Consider the following 23,914-nt stretch of genomic DNA (forward strand, 5'->3'; position numbering starts at 1 on the left):
AGAAGCTTGAGGAAGAGGAGGTAAAGAAGATTTTTGAGGAGGACATCGCAAGAGGTCTGAGTAAAAAAGATAAGGTAAAAAATGTAGAAGAAGAATGGGAGAATGTTAAAAAGGAAATTCTTAAATCAGCAGAAGCAAACTTAGGCGGATTAAAGAGAACTGGTAGAAAACCTTGGGTTTCAGACGATATATTGCAGCTGATGGATGAACGTAGAAAATATAAGAATGATAGTGATGAAGAAAGTAAAAGGAACTATTGGCAATTAAGAAATGCTATAAACAGGAAGTGCAAACTGGCGAAAGAAGAGTGGATTAAAGAAAAGTGTTCAGAAGTGGAAAGAGAAATGAACATTGGTAAAATGACGGAGCATACAGGAAAGTTAAGGAAAATTTTGGGGTACATAAATTAAAATCTAATAATGTGTTAAACAAAGATGGTACACCAATATATAATACGAAAGGTAAAGTAGATAGATGGGTGGAATATATTGAAGAGTTATACGGAGGAAATGAATTAGAAAATGGTGTTATAGAGGAAGAAGATGAAGTTGAAGAGGATGAAATGGGAGAAACAATACTGAGATCTGAATTTAAGAGAGCATTAAAAGATTTAAATGGCAGAAAGGCTCCTGAAATAGACGGAATACCTGTAGAATTACTGCGCAGTGCAGGTGAGGAGGCGATTGATCGATTATACAAACTGGTGTGTAATATTTATGAAAAAGGGGAATTTCCGTCAGTCTTCAAAAAAAGTGTTATAGTCATGATACCAAAGAAAGCAGGGGCAGATAAATGTGAAGAATACAGAACAATTAGTTTAACTAGTCATGCATCAAAAATCTTGAATTCTATACAGAAGAATTGAGAGGAGAGTGGAAGAAGTGTTAGGAGAAGACCAATTTGGTTTCAGGAAAAGTATAGGGACAAGGGAAGCAATTTTAGGCCTCAGATTAATAGTAGAAGGAAGATTAAAGAAAAACAAACCAACATACTTGGCGTTTATAGACCTAGAAAAGGCATTCAATAACATAGACTGGAATAAAATGTTCAGCATTTTAAAAAAATTAGGGTTCAAATACAGAGATAGAAGAACAATTGCTAACATGTACAGGAACCAAACAGCAACAGTAACAATCGAAGAACATAAAAAAGAGGCCGTAATAAGAAAGGGAGTCCGACAAGGATGTTCCCTATCTCCGTTACTTTTTAATCTTTACATGGAACTAGCAGTTAATGATGTTAAAGAACAATTTAGATTCGGAGTAACAGTACAAGGTGAAAAGATAAAGAAGCTACGATTTGCTGATGGTATAGTAATTCTAGCCGAGAGTAAAATGGATTTAGAAGAAACAATGAATGGCATAGATGAAGTCCTATGCAAGAACTATCGTATGAAGATAAACAAGAACAAAACAAAAGTAATGAAATGTAGTAGAAATAACAAAGATGAACCACTGAATGTGAAAATAGGAGGAGAAAAGATTATGGAGGTAGAAGAATTTTGTTATTTGGGAAGTAGAATTACTAAAGATGGACGAAGCAGGAGCGATATAAAATGCCGAATAGCACAAGCGAAACGACCCTTCAGTAAGAAATATAATTTGTTTACATCAAAAATTAATTTAAATGTCAGGAAAAGATTTTTGAAAGTGTATGTTTGGAGTGTCGCTTTATATGGAAGTGAAACTTGGACGATCGGAGTATCTGAGAAGAAAAGATTAGAAGCTTTTGAAATGTGATGCTATAGGAGAATGTTAAAAATCAGATGGGTGGATAAAGTGACAAATGAAGAGGTATTGCAGCAAATAGATGAAGAAAGAAGCGTTTGGAAAAATATAGTTAAAAGAAGAGACAGACTTATAGGCCACATACTAAGGCATCCTGGAATAGTCGCTTTAAAATTGGAAGGACAGGTAGAAGGGAAAAATTGTATAGGCAGGCCACGTTTGGAATATGTAAAACAAATTGTTAGGGATGTAGGATGTAGAGGGTATACTGAAATGAAACGACTAGCACTAGATAGGGAATCTTGGAGAGCTGCAGCAAACCAGTCAAATGACTGAAGACAAAAAAAAAAACTTATATTCTGGAGCACCGTGTTACACACTTAGTAGAAGTCTGCTTCATTTTTTGTATTTCTTTTATTATTTTTTAATAGGATCCAGGTTTCTTGCCTTTTTTGTTATTTATGACTGGGTTTTATTATATGGACAAATGATTTTGTAGAATTATTTTTAATAAAACAGATTAAAAAAAAATTTATTTAACTTTTAAACAAAATATACAGCAACTTCAGAAAAGTGCGTTAAGAATTAGAAAATACACTTTTTCAATTAATTATTTTTAAATTTCAATGAAGGATTTGACATCAAATTGAAAATACCAATTTTTGTGTTTAAAAGTTTCTTGGGTTACATGAAAAATCTTTTAATGTTATCAGCAGAAGAACTTCCTTTATAAAGTAATAATTGTTATCATTACATTTATTAAATTATTTTTTAATGTACTTTTTTGAATTAAGTTCTATTATTTATTGAAATTAATTTTATTGTTATATTCAATATCTAGAAACATGGCCAACAATTTGTTTGCTGTGATTCCCATTTCAACTGTACATTTATGCATCAAAATTTGTAAAAAAGATAATGTTACTTTATTAGTAATTTACATTTTTTTTTTTTTAAGTAAACCCTAGAGATCTAGAATTTTTAATACATGAGTTGTTTGTTAACATTAATTTTTTTTATTATTATGAAAGTGTTTGTATGCTTTTGTTTTGTTCAGAGAGTAATTAATATATTTTCATAATTATATTTGCATGTTTGTTACATTAAAAGTAGCTTTATTTTTAATAATGAAGAATTAATATTTATCAATAATGCCATTGAAACTGTAAGATCAGATGAGATATGAGCAATTGGTGACAGATCAGTTATGTTTTGTATCAGTTATATTTTACAGAGAACAATGCTGTGTAGCTACAGTTATTAATTTGTCAAGCGATCACACCAGACGGACTGTTTTTTCTCCCACCAAGTTTCAAACTTTACTTTTCACCATATTTAAACTTTAGCAACTTGATTGCAATGAGACCCCTGATATTTTTAATACTTGTGTTCTATGAGCAGTCTTTTAGCAGAAGTTAAAAATTACAAATCAGATCTAATATAAATCTATACATTTTATAATATTCCTAACACCTGTTTACTTCTTAGGATATACAAGGGCTGTTCAGAAAGTTCTCAGGCTGGCAAAGAAAACACAGATTATTTTCTTTATTTTTGTACGTGGTCACCTTGCAATTTGATAAATTTAGACCAACTACCTTCCAACTTTTTAATACCCTCAGTATAGTGAGTGCAATTTGTCCAACTCTGCAAAATTAATGGTTGCTCAGCTTTGACCTCATCATTTGAAATGAGTCTTCATCCAGCAAGCCATCTCTTCAGGTTTAAGAAGAGGAAGTAATCTCTGGGAGCCAAATCTGATGAATATGGCAGATGGAGAAGCACTTGGAAACATAGGTAACGGAGTTGTGCAACAGCAAATTGACAAATGTATGCAGGCGCATTATTGTAGTGAAAGAGCAGTTTCTTTTTAGTCAGACATTAATGTTAAGCCTGAATTCAGTCACTAGTGAAGCATAATACTTTCAGGTGATAGTCCTGTCTTTTCCTAGGTAGTTTATGAGACCACGAGAATCCTAAAAAAACCTTAGCCTTGGCTTTTGCTGAAGATGGAACTGTTTTTCCTTTTCCTTTGGTGTACATTCACCTACTTCCACCTGCTGTTTGGCCTGTTTGATATTTTATTGACTGTTATAGAAATGAAGACTGAAGGTACTTAGAAGTCGCATTTAAATAAGGTTTAAATACATTTGTCAAAATAAAGCAAGTTTAAATACCCTTAAAAAGTGTTCATTTGTATGAATTTTTGATTGAACAGTAACAAATGCAGCACCCATCAAACAGAAAGCTTTTTCACTCCCGAAACATTGTATAAAATGTAGTGGATACAGTTGATTGAGATTTTTATGAAGTCAGCAAGCTCATTTATCTTTATTTGACTATAATTTAATATGTCATTATGGATTTTTGCGACGATTTTGTCAGTTGTAACAGTCCGGAGTGTTCTTCATCTTGAATGGATACGACTGTGTTTAAATTAAACAACCCACAATTTTACCATCAAAAATGAAGGGGAAGAATTGCTTAAAGTGGAATCTTATCTCTTTTTGTATGTCTGTCAGGGTTAAACCTTTAAAAAAAAAGGACTATAAAAGCTCAAATTTAATTTTCATAAAATGTCAAAACGTTTTGCTTTACTTGATTGCCACAAACAAGCAACCAAACACATGCATGTGAAACTTCATACCATGCAGTGTAAAGAATTATGCTTGGCAAATATCAATTATTTGGTTGTACTTGTACCATCTCGGTGTTATGCCTTGAACTTTGTGAATGATCCTTGTATTTATCTTATGATTTCTTGTTTACAAAAGTTACAAATTATCTGTTGATTTTATTAAAAAATGTCTATCTATTTTGCAACATTCTCAAATATTGCAAAATATGCTGTAAAAAACTGAAAAGGTTTTATCTAGGTTATCTTCGAAATATATTTTAAAAAAAATTAAATAAAGAAGCAATGAAAATTTAATAAAAATTAATAATATTAAGTAAGAAGGAAAACAAAAGTGTAATCGAAAAAAAAATTTAATATTGTAGAATTGTACAAGAATTTGAAATTTGAGTAGGGAAGGGAATTGTTCAAAGGTGAAGAATTTGACGATTGTTACTAGTTGAAAAGCGCCATCGCTTATTGATTTTTCTGTTGCCAAGGCTTATTGCTGTTATTCCATATGTATAATATTGAAATTTAATTATTAATAGAACTAAAATAAACATTTTTTTGAAAACATTATATGTTTTACTTGCAATTACTTTATGTAAATTACATTTCTGTCAGATACAAGTATATTGTGTTATGATGATTTTTTAAACAGACATACTTTTACACACAAAGTATGTCTGTTTAAAAAATTGTAAATGTAGTTGTCCTGTATAAAATAGCTTTTTTTCAATATGACTGAATAATTTTTATAAATGTGATAAGAAAATTACAATTTTCTTATAATTGTGATTGCCTGATCGATTGAATGTGTTTTGTATCATAAGGGACTGATATTATTATACCTATTTCTTGCTGCTATACAACCCAAGCTTAAATCTAGTTATCCCTCTTCAAGTGATACTCTACATAGATGTAGCTGTCTATTGTATGTCTGCATACCTTAAAACACTTTCATTAACTTCTCTTGTAACTATTTTTCTTAAGGTTAAAGTGATGTTTTCAAATGATTATATTTAATTGGTCAGTGTCTTGTCTCAGATGTGAGATTATTTATTATTTAGGTATAGTGTGATGTAACCCACCGGGTTGGTCTAGTGATGAACGTGTCTTCCCAAATCAAATGATTTGGAAGCCAAGAGCTCCAGCGTTCAGGTCCTAGTAAAGCCAGTTATTTTTACATGGATTTGAATGCTAGATCGTGGATACCGGTGTTCTTTGGTGGTTGGGTTTCAATTAACCACACATCTCAGGATTGGTCGAACTGAGAATGTACAAGACTACACTTCATTTCCACTCATACATATCATCCTCATTCATCTTCTGAAGTATTATCTAAACGGTAGTTACCGGAGGCTAAACAGGAAAAAGAAAGAAAGAAAAAGGCATAGTGTTATGTGGATCACTTAGTGGATCGCAGTGTTTATTTTTTCATTACTGTTTTGTAATATGTTTCACCAGTGTAACTGATTTAAATTTATTACTGTTGATATCTAAAATTTAAGTTTTTTAGACTAGAAAATGTGTATTTATCTTCCCTGATCAGTGTACTTCCTGTTTGATTAATGAACAAGTAAAATTTTAATATGAAGAATGGTTAAGGGAGTAATAAATTTAAGTTAAATTATTCAAAATTCACGATTAGATTTAAGTACCGAAATAATAATATCCTTTTCTTTCTTAAGGTGTCATCTTCTTTCTAAGGTCATAGATCGAGTTGACTATTAGAAATTTATTAATTGTGGCTCTATAAAGGTTCCTTAATGAACAGTTAAGCCATTCCCTCAAATCCTGAAGCCATGATATCCGTCTTCTGCTTACACCCCATTTTCTTACTATTTTGCCCTGAATAGTTTATTGTAATATTTAGTATTGTTATCATCTCATAACATGACGTAAATGTTGCTGTTTCCTTGCTTTAAGTTCAGTGACCAATTCTTTTTCTTTGTGAAGTTTATCTAAAACCTCTTCATCTTTGATCATATCATGTTATATTCAAAGTATTCATTTATACAACCATAACTCACATTCACCAATCTTCAAAATTTTAATCAGGTTAGCAGTCTGCATGCTATACAATAACATAGAGAAAGCATGATTTCTTAACAAGCACTGTTTAAGGTTGATAACTGCTTATTTAAAAAACTGTTTTATATTTAAGAAAGAATTACAAACAATTACTATTCTTGTTTTCAATTCCTCCATACATTCTACCCTGCCATTAATTATATAGTTCCCAAGTATTTGTACTTATTATCACTTTCAGTAACTTGATGGGCTATATTCTTTATTTTTTCAAGCAAAGAACTTTTGTGAAAGTACTCTGTGTAGATCACAAAAAAAAAAAAGATGAGTGAAAAGAAATTAATTGGTATTTATAGATTTTATACTCTGCTACTAAAAACTGTGTTTTCCTATTTAGGATAAACAACTTCTAAAACTAATTATGTAGCTGCTTATTAATATGCTGCAGTGATAAATGTAATGTAAGCAAAAATCTAAGCAAAAATTAATTTTTTATTGAATTTAATTTTTATATCTTGTCTGATATTTATCAGCATTATATTTCAATCATGTAAGAAATATGATACATATCATATATATATTCAATCATTTACTGAAATATTCTCTTTATAGTAACTAATAAAAAGCTTAGTTTTATAAATGTTAGTTCTATAAAGGAAAATGCTCACATTATAAATATGCAGCATATATGTAATATATTTCAGGTGTCTTCAGGAAATAACCGAAAATGTTTAATTACGCCCCAACAGAGTTATTTAGTGACATGCGGTTGGCAGCATTGTCTTGCGCATAACCTTCTTTGTAACCACATGTTCTTGGATTGTTGATATCTTGTTTAGTTTTCATGTTATTGTTACTTGAGTGCAGCTTGTTTAAGTGTTAATAGTAATTTTCAGGAGCAATGATACAACATAAAGTTAAACTGGGAAAAACTTTCATAGAAATGTTTCAACTTGTTAAACAAGCTTATAGAGATGATGTTCTTGGTCCTACATAATGCTATGAATGGTTTTCTTGATTTAAAATTGGTTGTCAGTCAACTGAAGATGACCATCAACCAGGAAGTCCTTCGACTTCAACTGATGACACCCATGTTCAGAAAGTCAACAATCTGTATGTACAAATTGCTGATTGATTCTCAGAGAACTTGCAGAAGAGTTGGATCAAGCCATGATATTTTGACTGAAAGATTGAACACGCATAGAGTTGCAGCAAAGCTTGTTCCTTCAAACAGCAGAAAGAACATCAAGTGGACGTTTATTGGTAACTTCTTCAACAAGCCAATGACGATGAAACATTCATGCAAAGGATCATAACAGGAGATGAAAGCTGGGTTTACGACTATGACATTGAGGCAAATGTTCAATCAAAAAAATTGCACATTGTAAAAATTGCTGCTAACACTTAAACACATTGCACTCAAATAACAATAACACGAAAACTAAAGAAGATAACAACAATCCCAAGAATATGTGATTACAGAGGAGGTTATTTGGAACACAATGCTGCCAATTGCACATCACTAAATATCTCCATTGGTGCATAATTAAAAATGTTCGGTTATTTTCTGAACAGACCTCGTATGATAGACATTCTGATACTTTTTAGTAAATTCATTAGGGCTAAATGAATCAAATGTTCACTCTGAATCTTTTCACACTCTTGTAATCATCATCATTTGATCTGCTTGGTGGCAGGTCTTTTATACCACTGTTGTCTCCATCCATTTCTGTTGTAAGCCTTCTACTTTATCTCTGTTTAGTCTCCGATATACACCTCCTCTATTAAATTCATCCTTCTTCTTCTTCTTTTCTTTCTGATGCAGTTGACTTTTCTGTTGCAATTGTCAAGATTCCTTTTTTTGTAACCACATGTCCAGGCCAGTTACCTTTTCTTTTGTGTACTTCCCACATAAGAGTTTTTCCCTATTTAATCTAGTTCATTACTTCTTCATTCCTCACTTTATCCATCCATCCATCTTAAACTGTTATTGATCTTTATAAATGTATTGCAAACTTTTGTTTATTTTAATGAAAGCTACTGGAGAGACAGATGACTAACCGACATCATCTAAATTGATTGAATTGTGTCTGTGGCAAGGTAGGATTCGCTGACCTGTATGGAAGCGTAAAGACATTTATTAAAATTGAATGTCTGTATTATTGAAGTAATTTAGTCTTATTATCACTAGTCAGCCTAGAGATCAATTACTGTGTTCTTAATTAATTGTAATAATAGTTTTTATTCATTTTATTCTCTATGAATTACTTGTATCGATTACTGAATTAAATAATGCTGGTTACAATTTTCATTTTGCATACTTTTGAAATTTTTGCCCAATGACTTTTTATAATTTTCAAGTTTAACTGTTAGTCTCTATAAAAAGAAACATAATGAATCATCTTATCAGTATTGTGTTTGGTTGTCAGATCATTATTATTATTATTATTATTATTATTATTATTATTATTTTTATTCATGATAAAAATTATAATGCAGTACAAATCTTTTTACTTCCTTTGATTGTCCAGCCTTTCAATTTATTTAGATTCTTCCTTGTTTGTTAATGACCTATAAGTTTCTAAAAATAGCAAATTTAATTGCAGTAATAAATTCTGGTGAGCGGAATACATCCAGTTTAATTGCTAAGTCTCTTTTTTAGCATTATCTGAAAATTCATTTGCTAGAAGTGTCTTATTTGCTCATAAACATCCAACTTTTACACATACCAGATTATATTGAGCAGGAATGAACAAGTTATAACTTTAAATTGTATATTAATTATCCAACAAAAGAAACCATTTAATAAAAAAAAAATGTGCAGTCTCATCTATTAATGGTTTACCATTAATTAATTGATTATTAATTTTTTCAATTGTTTATATATTATTGTTTTATATTCTGATTTACTTTAGCATGATTGTTATGTTTAATTATTATTTTCTTCAAAATTTATTTTAGATGTTTGGGCTTAAACTGAGAAGTTTAATAAAAAAAAATTAATATTTTTTTTTATTGTTTTTTGGTTATTTAACTTGAAAAATTTCAATTAAACACAAACAAGAATTAAATTTATGCACTGATGTTTTATTTTCATTCTTATTATTTATTTATTTTATTAAAAACATTAGTCAAACATCATTTTTAATTTTGTATGTGCATTTGCATGTATGGACAGCATGTGCATATGCACTGTATTTTTTTTTTACCTATATTTATAATTAATTAAACATTTTAATATAATTAAACTTAATATTAAGAAGTTTAATGTTTAAACTGTCGTGTATGATACAATCAGTAGATTATGTAATAATATTTTAATTTATGGTTCACTATATTAAAATGAAAGAATTTCTAGAAAAATGTTGTTTAATAACATGAAGAATAATAATAATTCTGTATTTTGTATATCGTTTTAAGTTATATCATTTGGATCGCACATCACCACAAATAGATAAATGGAAGTACTGGATAAGTGGATTGTAGACTTTTCCAGTTGCAAACAATGAAATCCTGTAAACTGAGTAGTAAAAATTAATTTTTTGTTCATAGGACAGATCTTACTTGTATTTTGGGTTCTGCATATATATATATATATATACTTGTGTGTATATAGAGGGGTACCTCTAAAATAAAGACCAATGGGAAATTTCTCTCCTTAAGGTTAGCAAACTTAAGGAGTTTGGGCATGCTAGTAATGTACATACTGCATTGTTGTTTGTAAGTTGTCACGTTGTAGTATTTTTGATTACGTGTGAGTTATGTTATAAAATAAATAGGAAAATCAATGTTGCCTCTGACTGTGAAATACAGGGTTACTTGTTTTTTAAACCATCAAAACGTTAAGCCGGCTGAAATTCATAGGCAGTTGGTTGCTGTGTACAATGATAATTTAATGAAAGAAAGAAATTCCAAAAATGGCGTGAAAGGTTTAGAAATAGCAGAATTAATGTGCATGATGAAGAACATCTGAAAATCACTGAGGTCTTGTTGAAATGTGTCGATGATAAAATCAGAAAAGATAATCACTAAACAATTTCCGACCTGGCCCTTTTTTTCCTGATGTTTCGAGAACTGTTATTGGTCGCATTGTTCATGACTATTTAGGTTTCAAAAAGGTTTGTGCACGTTGAGTGCCGCATGTCTTAACGGAATGTCACAAAAAATCTGAATGGGATCTGCTTTGGAATTTTTTATGCGCTGCACAGAAAAAGTGATGAGTTCCTTAATGCAATTGTTACTGGCAGTGAAACATGGATTTTGTATTACATGCCAAACAGAAAATGGCAGTCAAGCGAAAGCGTCATCCTCAATCACCAACTAGGCCAACAAAGTCAAGCTACACCCATTTGGACACAAACTGACGGCCACAGTCTTCTGGTATCAGTTTGGCATACTGCTGATTGATTTCACGCCATGTGAAACGACTATAAATGCAGAAGCCTACTGCGAAATTCTACGTCAGTTATGGCATGCCATTCAAAATCAGTAACATGGGCGGCTGACCAATGCATCGCCCTGTTGAACAATAATGCACGTTCACATGTTGCGACCTGCAAAATCATGTGTTGGACCCCAACACGTGATTTTCTGAGAACATGTGGTTGAACATTTACAATCACATTTTGGCCATAAAATTTTAATTTTGGACTTAGATCCTTATGATTACCATTTGTTTGGGAAATTGAAAGAATTTTTGAGTAGTAAGCAATTCGTGGGTGATGATGAAATTAAAAGTGCTTTTAATCAATTGCTAAATTGACTGGCGGCAGGAAAATACGATGAGGGTATATTGAAACTGGTGTATTACTACAGTAAATGTCTTAATTCATGGGAAATTATATAGAGAAGTAGTATAAGTTTGTAGTTTAAGAAAAATAAAAAATATTTATGACGTTTACAGTATAAATGTTTTGACAATGAAACGGTCTTTACTTTAGAGATAACCTTTCATATGTATGTGTGAAATTCATTTAATAAAATTTATTATTAATAAGAAATAGGTAATAGTGAGAATTAATGAAGTTATCTTGTACTATGTACTCTATGAGTACTTTTTATGGTATCATTGTATTTAAAAGAATTAGCAGCGGTGTGATGTATATTCAAAAAATAACAGCTTTACCACCAAAAGACAGTTACAGAAAACCTAAAAAAAACTAATACTAATAGTTGACTTTCATGGGATCTCATATCATCACAACTGTATAATTACATCACCAAATAACAAAAAAGAAATAACAACCTAAAAATTTAGAAAATGTAAATGCTCTAACCAAAACATTTGTAATAACTACTCAACTTCGCTGCCATTAACTGGTATAATGTAAATTTAAAATGTCACACATCTACACTTGTAAACATTGTTGTCAACTACTATAACCCACTATATCTTTAATTAAAACATCATCTCATACAATCTGCCAGTTCATCATTTCATACTTTTGTTTAAACTTTTTTAAATATAATAATTTTCAAGCATATTCATTTTTTATTACAAGATTTCTAAATTATTTTTAAAGTCAGTAAAATACTACACCTATATTGCAACAAATGGTCAGCCACGTTAAACACACCTTCTTACTATTTCTGTAAGCATTGTAATGTTCCATAAACTCATTTTTGAAAGATGTGTTAGTTTACCAATATAGATTTTATATATTGCCCTTAAGTATTCTCCATCATTTTTATTATTGTTATTGCTTAAATATTTTATAATGCTGTAATTTGGTTTATATGCATTTTACATTTACTTTTATCATATACATTAGTAATCTTTTCTTTTATTTTATTTGTATAATTGTATTCTAAGAAAAAACTATTTTTAATCACTGTGTTATTTTCTTGTAATTTTTTAAAACTGTCATGGCATTTTATATTCTGTTTTTTATGTACTTTTCCTATAATCTTATCAAGCTATTAAGTATTGCTATTTGTTTTATTTCATCTATATATATATTTTTTTTTTTTACAATGTATAGCTCTAAAAATCAGTTTTTTATATGTATTAATTTTTTGTGACCATGGGGAAATGAGAATTTACATGTAGTGTAATAACAATTCACTGTAGGTTTTCTGTAAACTGATGTTTCTAAAATTTTGTTTATGTTTGTTTCAATTTCAATATCTTAAAATTATATTTTTCTATTCTTTAACATTCCGCATGTAAATTTTCATTATAATTATTAAGTTTATTTAAAATTATCACTATGTTCATTCTCACTTACTAAAACCGGCAAACCCCCATGTGTATTTCAACTAAAACTATATACATGTTCAGTAAATAATAGCGAATCGATAAACAGTAACTGCTGTTGTCAGTCAAGAGACGAAGTCAATAAAATATCTCGGAATAACATTGGACAATCATATGAAGTGGAATCTCCATGTACAGTATTTAACATCAAAACTAAAATACTTTATTCATACTTTTTACAAAGTAAACAAAATTAAAGATCTTGAAATTATAAGAATCGTATATTTTGTATATGCTCATTAAATTTTTCAATATGAAATCAATATATGGAGAGGAATATATGATACCCATCTTAATAAAATATTTATGCTCCAGAAATATTTAATTAGAGTAGCTCTCGGTAGACGAAGATTATATCCCTGGTACATGCTTATTTGAAAAATTTAAAGTATCTGCTTTGAGACAAATATATGTTAAAAAAGTAATACTACACATAAACAAATATATATAAATGATTTTGAATTTAAAAATGCACCGTACAATACTCATTCAGCAGGAACAAATTACTTTACTGCATTCTTTTCAGAATTAACTGTTTGCAAACATCAGTTTTCGTATTACTCGTAGTATATTTTCTAAAAGTCCCGAATCATTTTAGCATCCAAATAATAAATAGTAATCTAATAAAAGAAGTAGATGAATGGGTGAAACACAGTTTTAAATTATCAAATTGAAAGACAAAAATAATCCATACTAATAAAAGTAAATTTAACATATTATTATAATGAATAGCCAGACAACAAAATAAATTGATATACTACTTAACATTAAAAAATCTACGTATATAAAACTGTGAATGTTTAAGTGAATGCTGAGGATGTATAAATCCATAGTACTAAATACTGCTACATACATAATACATAGTACTAAATAGTACTAAATACACATGGGTAGTCATCTTATCTTATGACTATTTCTTGTCATATTTATTTTTTTTTTTATTTCTACATTATGAAATGTTTTTTCTTATTTTTTAGATTAAGAATTTATTGTATTTTATTTTATTTGATTTCAATGTAAATTTAAATAATTTTACATTCTGGTTCTATGTATTTTTTATTTTAGTCTATTTTATTTAACTTAATTTTTCAATTAAAATTTTTTTATGTTTTTTTATTATGTTAAAAAAATCATGTATTTTTATTTAGTTAAATATTGTATTTTTAATTAGTTCTTTAATTTATCAACCTGTTATAATGATATGAAGTTGCGGCTAGTGCTCAAGGTTTGTTTTAGCTACATCAAGGAGGAACATGTTGATTAAAATTGTTCATGTATTTTTCAATTGACAATAAATATTATAAATACAAAATGTTATTTATAACTGGATTATTTATATATGACCAAAATATCATCTAAATGTCTTATCCATAATAGTATTTGGTGTGTACTCAATAAGGATACTCAATTTATACTTTCAAAATTTTGCATAAAAATCTCAGACTAATTACATACGTCAGCGATCCAATTGGTTATTCTTCTGTTTGTGAATAACAGTTATTCTTATATTCAGAATAATTTTGAAGATGAATGGTCTTTATGATGGTGATCAATGCATTAGTGTATTCTGGGGTTTCCTATAAATTATTTTTTTATTACTTCTATTGTTTTATCAACTGGTGTTCATGATATAACTTACCATTTTAGTGTTATAATTAGCTTTAATAGAATTTCATTTATTTATGATTGTAACCATTTTTACACAATGTTTATATTCAAGATTCATTTTTATTTCAAGAATTTTAGCTATTTTGCTATAAAATGTGCAGTTGCTGTTTTAAAATCTATTAATTCTTATAGGATTATTTATTTTATGTATTATTTGATGGTGTATATGGATATAATCTTGAGTGATAACCTAATTTAATTATTACAAATATTTCATTATGATAAATTAAATATTTGTTTGTCAGGTATTTTATCACTTTAAAATTATTTTCTTCAATGTAATTATCTGTAAGTTCTTTGTATTTATTGAAATTGTGGTTAGAGTGTTTATGTTTTCTAAATTTTATGTTTTTATTTCTTTTTTGTTATTTGGTGATATAATTATAGAGTTGTGTACCGACTGATGATCTGGGATCCCATGAAAGTCTACTATTGGTATTAGTTTCCTTTTTTAGGTTTTTTGTTACTGTGTTTTGGTGAATAAGTTGTTATTTTTTTCAATTTAATTAGCACAGTGATCAATATATTGCTGGATTATTTGAATTGTCAAAAATATATATATATTGATTTTTGTAAACTTGTTTAAACTTTGCAGTAAAATATAATTATTTCTTTTGTATGATGGTGATTATTGAAAGGTAAGATAATTGTCCAGTCTGTGATACAAATCCTTCTTATTAAGTGTTTATTTGGTCATGAAGCAGTAGAAAAAATTTGTAGATCATAAGTAAACATGAAAAATTTGATTGTTGTAAACGTAAACTCTCCTTTTCATTATAATATTTTTTAGTATCTTAATCCTGTTTTTTTGTTTAGATATATTTATTTTTTCTTATATTTCCGTGTAATATATATTGTTAATTGATAATTCAGATTTTATGTTAGTATAGTATTTGATTTAGCACTGTAATTTAAAAAACTACACTAAGCCTTTTTTTCAAGAATATTTAGATATAAAAATTCACTAAGTTTGCAAATAGTTGTTGTGTAGGCAATTTTCTCCCTGTAATTTAAAGTTGGTGAACTTAAATATATTTCTAACCTTTTTCTTAGTGTTCCAAGAATTATGTAACTTCATAAATATCTTTGTAAATATTATAAATGATCAGAATGAACTATACTTTAAAATTTTGCAGACTGCAAAGTATGAATGTTTAGAAAGAGACCGGTTGATGATATTTATTATCAATCAGAGCAGGTGTATGGTGAAACAGTAGTGAATAAAATGTGAAAAGTTTAATAATGGATAAAAAACATCCATGACAAAGACTGATCATGATGTCCATTACTTGGCACAAAAGACTTGAAGCATGCAGTTAATGGCAAAACTTTGGGTGACGATTGTGTAACCGTATGAGTTGCACTTTTTATTCCCAACATACTCCCTTTCTTTGCCTGAATAACTTGTTTTATCTGAGAGATCAAGTATCAGTGACTTGAAAGGCATCATCTTAGTTCTACCAAAATGTCAAAAAAATTCACAGACTTTCAAATTGAAAGCACATGGCAATGATTTCCTGAGGTTATAAAGGCATTCTTTTAATACAGTTTTTGTGCCAGAAGGTGTCAATAAATGTGACCGGATTTTGTGGGAAGATTTGTTAACTGAAGACTTGATTATAGCGAAATATCCGAAATCAGGAAGTTTTTTTGCAGCATTAATTATTTTCATGACAATTCTCGCTCTCATGTTGCTACTGTGACCCAAACCTTTTTTGGCTAAGAAGTTTTTAATCCTGTAGTCTTTTATTTTTCCTCAATTTTGTGTCTTGCATTGATCATTTAATAATTGAAATTCATAGCGGTGGATGAAATTGAATTTCTTTCACCTCAGTGAATCCATATTGATAATTACCTAAAAGTATATCAACTCAGCAACCTGAGAGAGCATGGATGTTTTCAATAAACAATACAGTAAATAGTTATAGAATCTCTGACCAGTTATCATGGAGATATACAAAATTTTTACCCGATATTAATGTAAACCGTAGTAAAATATTTACATATTAGTTTAAACTATGCTGCATGCATGTTTTTTTCTTTGTCTAATGGTTTTATACCTTTTGCTAATTATTCTTTTTTCTTAGTTCATATTTCTTCTTCTATATACAAATTAAAAAGCAAAGCAAGTCAGCTGCTGCATTCTTCTCTGCAATGCAGCATGTCTTTATTCTTCGTCTACTTCTCAGTGCTATTAATCTTAAATATCTATAAATGTCAAGTTCGTAGATTTTTCTTTTTCAAATTCAGTGAGATTTTTGAAATTAGACTGAGGGCTAAAATTGCTTTTTGTGTTTTCATATTTTCCTTAAATTAAATTAATCTTCGTCTAACTCATCTTTTACATTTGCTCAATCTATTATAAAGTATTATAGTTTATATAGAACCATATGTCGTTATACCTGCTCTGCTGAATTTATAATTTTAATTCTTGCTTTTTTATTACACTAATAGTAATGTTTTTTGTTTGAAATTTCAGAATATATCCTATCAAATTTTTTATACTAATGTTTGCAGCCACAGTTTTCTGCCACATTATTTTTTGGTGGTTTTTTATAATTTTACTGTTAATCAACTTTAATATAGTTATCATTTTCCAGTGGCTTTTATGTTTTTATATAAAGTCTGTTCTCATACATTAAATATTTTCTTTTTCAGATTCATCTGTGAGCTTTCTTTTATGTTAACTTTTGTTGAAATTTCTAGCCCTGAACTTATAATTTGAAAATCTACAGTGAAAACTTATCTTCATATCATTCTCTTTTTATACCTATATCCATTTGGTAAACTTTTAATCGGAGGCAGTGCTGTAGATTTATCATCACCCCTTTTTTTAATTCATTCTTTCTTGGATGATTGACAACGGAGTTACAGCAATAGTCATTATAGATCAATCTTTGATGTCATGCTGCAGAAAAAACAGTTCTCATTTTTCTGCTTCTGAAAATACCCAAGTACTCTGATTCCTAACTGGGGGGGTCACACCAAGAGCCAAACTGTCATGTTAAGTGTGTACTGGGTAAAACCCTCAAAATCTTATCTAATCTCATCACTTTAATAACTTTTCTTTTTTTTATATGCATTCCGTTTTTGATAAATTGTGGTTGGAATCTTTGTGTTACTTATAACCTAAATTTATATTTAAGATTTATAGGTTTTGTGGTGGTATATTCTTCTAAAATGCTAAATGTTGTATTATACAGTTGTCCCATGAGGAGACAGAGAAGCTTTCAGGACAACTTTTCTACTAGTGAAAATAATGAAAAAAATTCATATAAACATAGATCTGGAAATGCTTTGTTTTCAAGTTACAGCTAGCGAAAGATTTCACCTGGAGTTTAGCTCTTCTAATAAAATGAAGCTCTATCTATCTTTGGGACCCAAATTAAGTTGTAAAGTTGGTGGTTTATTGTGTAATTTGAGCTGGGAAATAGGATAAAAAATGGTCCCAGAACCGTCTGTAACTTCAGTGGTTTTTATGATATCCATTGTAAAACACAAAACTTGCTTGTTGAAGAACAAGCATTTTTTAGTACAGTAACTTTGTTAAATGACTGATAAATGCGGAAGTAATAAAACTTGTAGAGAATTTAATTCTGAAAATTAATGTAAATACAACCATTAAAAAGTAAATAGAAACTTTTAAAAATCAATTTTTTATTGAAGCAAAACAGATGAAAAATGAACAGAAAATCATATTCTTTCTATACTTTCAACGGAGAATGTGTTGAAAATGGTGGGCTCATTTTTTAACATTTTTTATGAACTTGTATACATAATGAACTTTAGTCTATTGTACTATTGCTAAATAAAATTCAAATTTTTCTAATCATTCTTTGTTTTATTCAACTTAACTTACGCAATTTTCTTCAGAATTAAATTCTGTATATGTTTTGTTTAAATGTTTTTAAATGTCATTTATTATTCATTTAACAAAGTTATTGTACATCAAACATAAAAAACAGAATTTTTTTTAACTCTGATTTATTGGTTTTCACTCCAATTTCTATAACCTTACTGCAGATAGGTTTTAGGACCTATTTTATTTGATTTTGCAGGTCAAAAAACAATAAATCACTAATTCTGCCCCTTAACTAATATGCCCAAAATATTTCAGTACAGAGCCTCATTTCACTTGGGTAGCTAAAATCCAAGTGAAATCTTTCATTAGGTGTAACACAAACGAAGCATTTTAGGACGTGTGTTTATATGAACTTTTTCCATTATTTTCGTGAGTAGAATAGGTTATATGTCTGAGGAGAACTCCATGATACACTGTATATAAAAATTTATATAAACTCTTTTTCTTGTTTTATGTACATAGGATTTAATTAAAAGTTTAGTTTTGTTGTCAATTTGGCCATACTTTGTTTTCCTGCCCCAGGAACAACAAATTATGTATTCTAGAATGTTTTTTTGAAATAATTAGTTGCTTCAAAGCTCCTGTTCATTATTTTGCTATATATCTCTACAGATTACATCAATTTTGATCAATTTTTTATACTTCAATCTTCAACTTATTTTATGTTTTTGTTCTTTGCTGAGCCATTGTAAGCTTAATTTGTACAAATGTGTAATATGTACTCTAATATTTACACAGTATTTTATTTAAAAGTTTAAGTTTTGATCTTTTTATTTACTATTAGATTTAAGATTATCTATTATTAAAAGATAAAAATATAATTTCATGTTTAATTTTCAAGTAACAGTTGAGTAGATGTCAATTGATATATTAAACAGGTCAACCGTTGCATGATACAGGTTAATTATTGCTTATCAGTGTTTATGTTTTATATTTACATTATTTTTTAATTTAATAAACGTTTTATTATTACATTTTTTATATACATTTTTCTGATTAAGATTTAATTATTAAATATAATTTGAAAAGCATGTTTTATTATTTTTAGTATAATTTATTTTGAGTAACATATTTACTTTGTTCTATTCAGGTTTAATAAATAAATAGCACATTTTCTTCAGTGGTTTTTACATTTTGTAATTGAAAATAAAACTTGATAATTCTGTTTAACTATCTAGCACTTTTAATATGCTTATTATTATTATTTTTTAATTAACTTAATAGTTTCTTTTTTAATTAAGAGATAGTAGACTAAACACTAGATAGATTAAGCACTAGATAGGGAATCCTATTTTCATTGCATGAAACCAATCAAAAAAAAAAGGTAGACTAAAATGCCTTCTGTGATCTAGTTAATGTTGTTATGTTTTCTTATTGTGATGAACTCTGAAATTATTGTTATTCATTTATTTTGATAAATCTGTTACTCAAAATTGTAAGTCAGTCTGTTTTCCTTATTCCATTTAATAAATGCATATTGTCAGTGCATAACTTGGAAATGGGTTGATTATAGGCTTTATTAAAAGCAGATGTGAAAGTGGTAGAAAGAAAGGATACTTTTAAAAGTCTTCTTTTATATTTACCAATGACTCAAACCAACCAACTAAGATATAATAACATTAATAAATCAAAAGGTTAAAGTCAAACTGAAATACATTTACTTAATCAATTCTTACCACCTGAAAGGTCATAATCGTCAGTGAGAAGTGTTTCAAATTTCATTCGCTTTATCATTTCATTGTGAAATACATCCTCATTAAAGTGAATCACACAAACTGGTTCGTGTAGGTTGTTGAAAGCAACCTCCATTCAAAATTGATAAAGCAAATTTTCTTGTGACATGTCATTTTAAATTCTATTCTCAATTTTCATTACTTAATTTTTTCTAAAATGTATCTTTGTTTAAGTATATGTGTTGTTAGAAGGGTGTTGAAACATCAAGGGTGTTGAAAAAACTTACAAGGAATTAGGTTTAATATTCCTTTAATCCTTTGAAATGTTTTGATAAAATATGACCTAAGAATGTAAATTAAACAAAAAATTCTCCAAAAAGAGATTGGATATTTAAGTGATCATGTTTGAGTAAATGCCAGAAGTTTACATTTTGTCAAGAGAAATGTTTATAAATACTTAAAAAATGAAATAAAGAATTAAAAAGAATAATAAAATTAAACATTTTAAAAGTTTATTAGATTTATGGTTCAAAACCTTTAGGGGAATATGACAAATAATTCTGTGGAAGAACCAAGTCGATAGCTGCAACAGGTATCAAGAAATTTGTGAACATACACCACAGAGGTGAATCACACCTTTTTTCACTTCAATATGAACAGGGATTATAAAAATAGACATAGCTAAGATTTTTATGTACTTTTATTGCTGTGTGCAGTTCAAATAAGTTCATTCTACAAGTTCTGTTATGAAACAGGGTTTACTGTGTAAGTGAAATATATGTGTAATTCTGTGCAAACAGTACAATATGAATTGAAGTAATGGAATTTTGCTTCATTTTATATAACATGGAAAAATAAAACCCATTCTTCACGGTTTGCTGACAAATTTTAATTATAAAATGTGCAGATAAACATTCACTACAAAAATAAGATCATTTATATGTGCTGCAGATTTGTGATTGTAAGACTTTTTATTAAAAAATTATAACATCTGTAGAACAGATCCGCAATTTTGATGAATGAAAAACCTACAGAAAATTCACATCAACTTCTAAATTTCATTTTCAGAATTATATACCTGTCTGTAACACAATGTGACTTAGTCAGAACCCAAAATATCAATAACAGAAATGTCACAATGTTCACATGGGACAATGTATTTAATGAATGAAATACCAAAATTATCAAAATTGAAAAGTTAAAATTAATTGAATGAAAGACCAAAATTAAATACAGTATTCTCTCTAACAAATATTTGTGTTCATATAAGATAAATATCTTTTACAGAATGTAATATAAGTCAGTGACTTAAAAGGTTATGACTTGAAAGGTTGTTTATATTTTATTTGCCATTTTGGTATGTAGTAAACAGTCTTTGTATTCACATTAAACTTAATTGTATTTGAAGAAATATGTTATATAGTGATTTTAAATTTATATTTGTTTTCTGTACAGTATTTCATGATATTTTAATGTGTAATAGGTTAATTACAGGTTGTTTTTACTTTATTTGTGTATTGCAGGGTGGTTCAGAAGGTACATCATCAATGGATCCAATGCTTGAACGGCAAGTTGAGACCATTCGTAACCTTGTAGATTCATATATGAAAATAGTGACAAAAACAACGAGGGATCTTGTACCAAAGACAATAATGCTTCTAATTATTAATAATGCAAAAGATTTTATTAATGGTGAATTACTTGCCCATCTGTATGCTTCTGGGGATCAGGTCAGTTATTAATTGTACTAAATGCATTTATATACACAATTCTGTATACGGGGTACATAAGGGTGTATAAAACAGGGTTTGAATTTTTTCCAGGGTTTTCTAATTTTTGATTGAATTTTAAGGGAATGAAAAGTAAGAGGTATAACTGGGGATTCATTGTTGTATGGAGATTATAATGTAAAAATGAAAAATTAAGGAAAGGATTGAGCTATAAAGCAGTTTTAAATTATAAAAACTTTAAAAAATTAAATGAGTATGCTAACAATATTATGTAACCTCTTTATAAAATCAGTTATTATAAATTACAATTATAGTTATTTGTACTTCAAGGTTACTAATGTAATGAAATCAACTGGAAATAAACAGAATGGTAACTGATTCAGGAATTTGGTAGTTGTAACTGATTCAGGTTAAGAGTCTTTGAACAGATAGTATCAAGCATTAATCAGATTTTGCATACTGATCTACAACTGAGCTGCATGCTCCCTGAATTTTGTCCTCTGCGTGGAGTAAGCTTTGAATAGATTCATGGAATTATAAGTGAGAATAGAAAATTAATTATAGAAGGTATTGGAAAGGATTTTTTCCAAGAAGTTTTAAAAATTGATACTGGCTTGGATTACACTAAAGGTTACTTCTCTTTTCAATCAGATTTGATGAATCTGTAGATATTAGCTTAGGAATCTGTTACCTACAACTTCCATCATCATAATGGAATCTGTTATTATAATTATTGTTTCAGGCAAGTATGATGGAGGAAAGTCCTGAGGAAGCATTAAAGAGAGAGGAAATGTTAAGAATGTACCATGCATGTAAGGAAGCTCTTAGAATTATTGGCGATGTATCAATGGCTACAGTATCCACACCAGTACCACCACCAGTTAAAAATGATTGGTTAGCATCTGGCATGGATAATCCAAGGTAGGTGAAATTCGTTTTTATTATTAGTTTATTATAAATAATTAACAGATATAAAAAAATTATGTTGATTACATTCTTAAAAAATTTACCTTTATATTTTCTTCAGTTGATTTGAGAAAAGCTGAGCTTTTGTGTGTAACTTTCATTATTACTTAGATTTGTTTGTTTGATTTAATATATTTTTTTTTTGAGATGCTATTTCAATTTTTTTTCCTCCTGAAAGTAATGATATTAAAACTATATATTTTGTATTTTTATAACTTTAATATTTGTATTTTTATAATTGCATATTATATTTATATGCAATTATATTTTTTATTAACGTCTAGGAGAATGAAAGTATTTCAGTTTTGTTTAGCTGATTGAAGGGGCCACAGCACTTCTTTTAGATTAGTTAGTGTTGTATTAGATTATAAATTGGTTTTGGTACTACAGTAAAACTTGATTATAATGAGATCAAGGTGCTGATCAAATATGCTCAGTACTTCTGAGTTACCACCTTGTAACTGTAAATTTTTATGCTGTCAAAAAAATACACTGTATAGCTAAGAAGAAGCTGTTTTAAAATAAAATATCGATGTGTTCTGGATTATAGAGTATCAAATAAGATTTAGATATAATACAATTTTTAGACGCGGGTATGTTTTGCTTTTAACCAAAACTGCTTGTGTTCAATGAATTAGCAAAAAAAAATGGTAATAAGTGTGCAGTAAAACTTGAGGAAAGTATCAAACGAACACCACACAAAGATTTCTAGTCATCTATTGAGTATTCTTGTAAGGCTGATTTTTTTGTCAAGTTAAGAGTTTGAATCCATTCTGAGAGTGGTATATCGTCTTCATCATGGTAATCTTCTATCGAAATATGGCGTGGAGTGAGATCAAATTTTTTAAAACTGTTTCGAATTGTAGCTTGTGATAACTTTACACCAAGCTTGCTTCATAAATCTGATAGCTTCTAAAACCATCATTTGGAATTCTTTTTTTTCATGCATGTTCTCAATAATTTTTAAAAGCATTAACCACCTGTAATGAACTTTAAAACTGCAAATTAACCCCCAGATCCATCGGCTGCAGTTTTGCTGTGATATTAGGCAGTAAAAACACAAGATTTATGTTTTTAAGTAGTGTAGTAACGGATAAACGGTGCAATTATTGATTAATAATAAAATTTTTCTGTTATTTTTTTGCAGTTCCAATTCCCATTTATGAATTTCTTGTTCAAAAATCATTAAGTCATCCGTGCTTTAGAATTAGACACGTAATTGACAGGAACCATTTTTCTTTCCGAGTTGAATTTGAGCATAACAAAATCATTAGCCTGACCCTTTGATTGTTTCCCACCAACACATTTTTCATGTTTAAATATAAATTTTTTGTCAGGGTTTAATTTATAAAACAAGCTGGTTTCATTGGCATTATAAATGTCC

At 28.7% G+C, this 23,914-nt stretch overlaps 1 protein-coding gene across 5 annotated transcripts in view; it reads left to right on the top strand.

Moving 5' to 3' along the window:
• shi (dynamin-1 shibire) overlaps positions 1 to 23,914 on the top strand; it is a 219,921-nt gene that overhangs the window by 137,203 nt on the left and 58,804 nt on the right. For all 5 annotated transcript variants that reach the window (XM_075372150.1, XM_075372149.1, XM_075372153.1 and 2 more), the window contains 2 exons: positions 21,358 to 21,564; positions 22,307 to 22,485. In XM_075372150.1, the coding sequence (XP_075228265.1) occupies positions 21,358 to 21,564; positions 22,307 to 22,485 (386 nt within the window). The remainder of the gene's footprint in view (positions 1 to 21,357; positions 21,565 to 22,306; positions 22,486 to 23,914) is intronic.

Source organism: Lycorma delicatula, chromosome 7 (assembly GCF_047948215.1).
Source record: "Lycorma delicatula isolate Av1 chromosome 7, ASM4794821v1, whole genome shotgun sequence".
In the NCBI taxonomy this organism is placed as follows: Eukaryota; Metazoa; Arthropoda; class Insecta; order Hemiptera; family Fulgoridae; genus Lycorma; species Lycorma delicatula.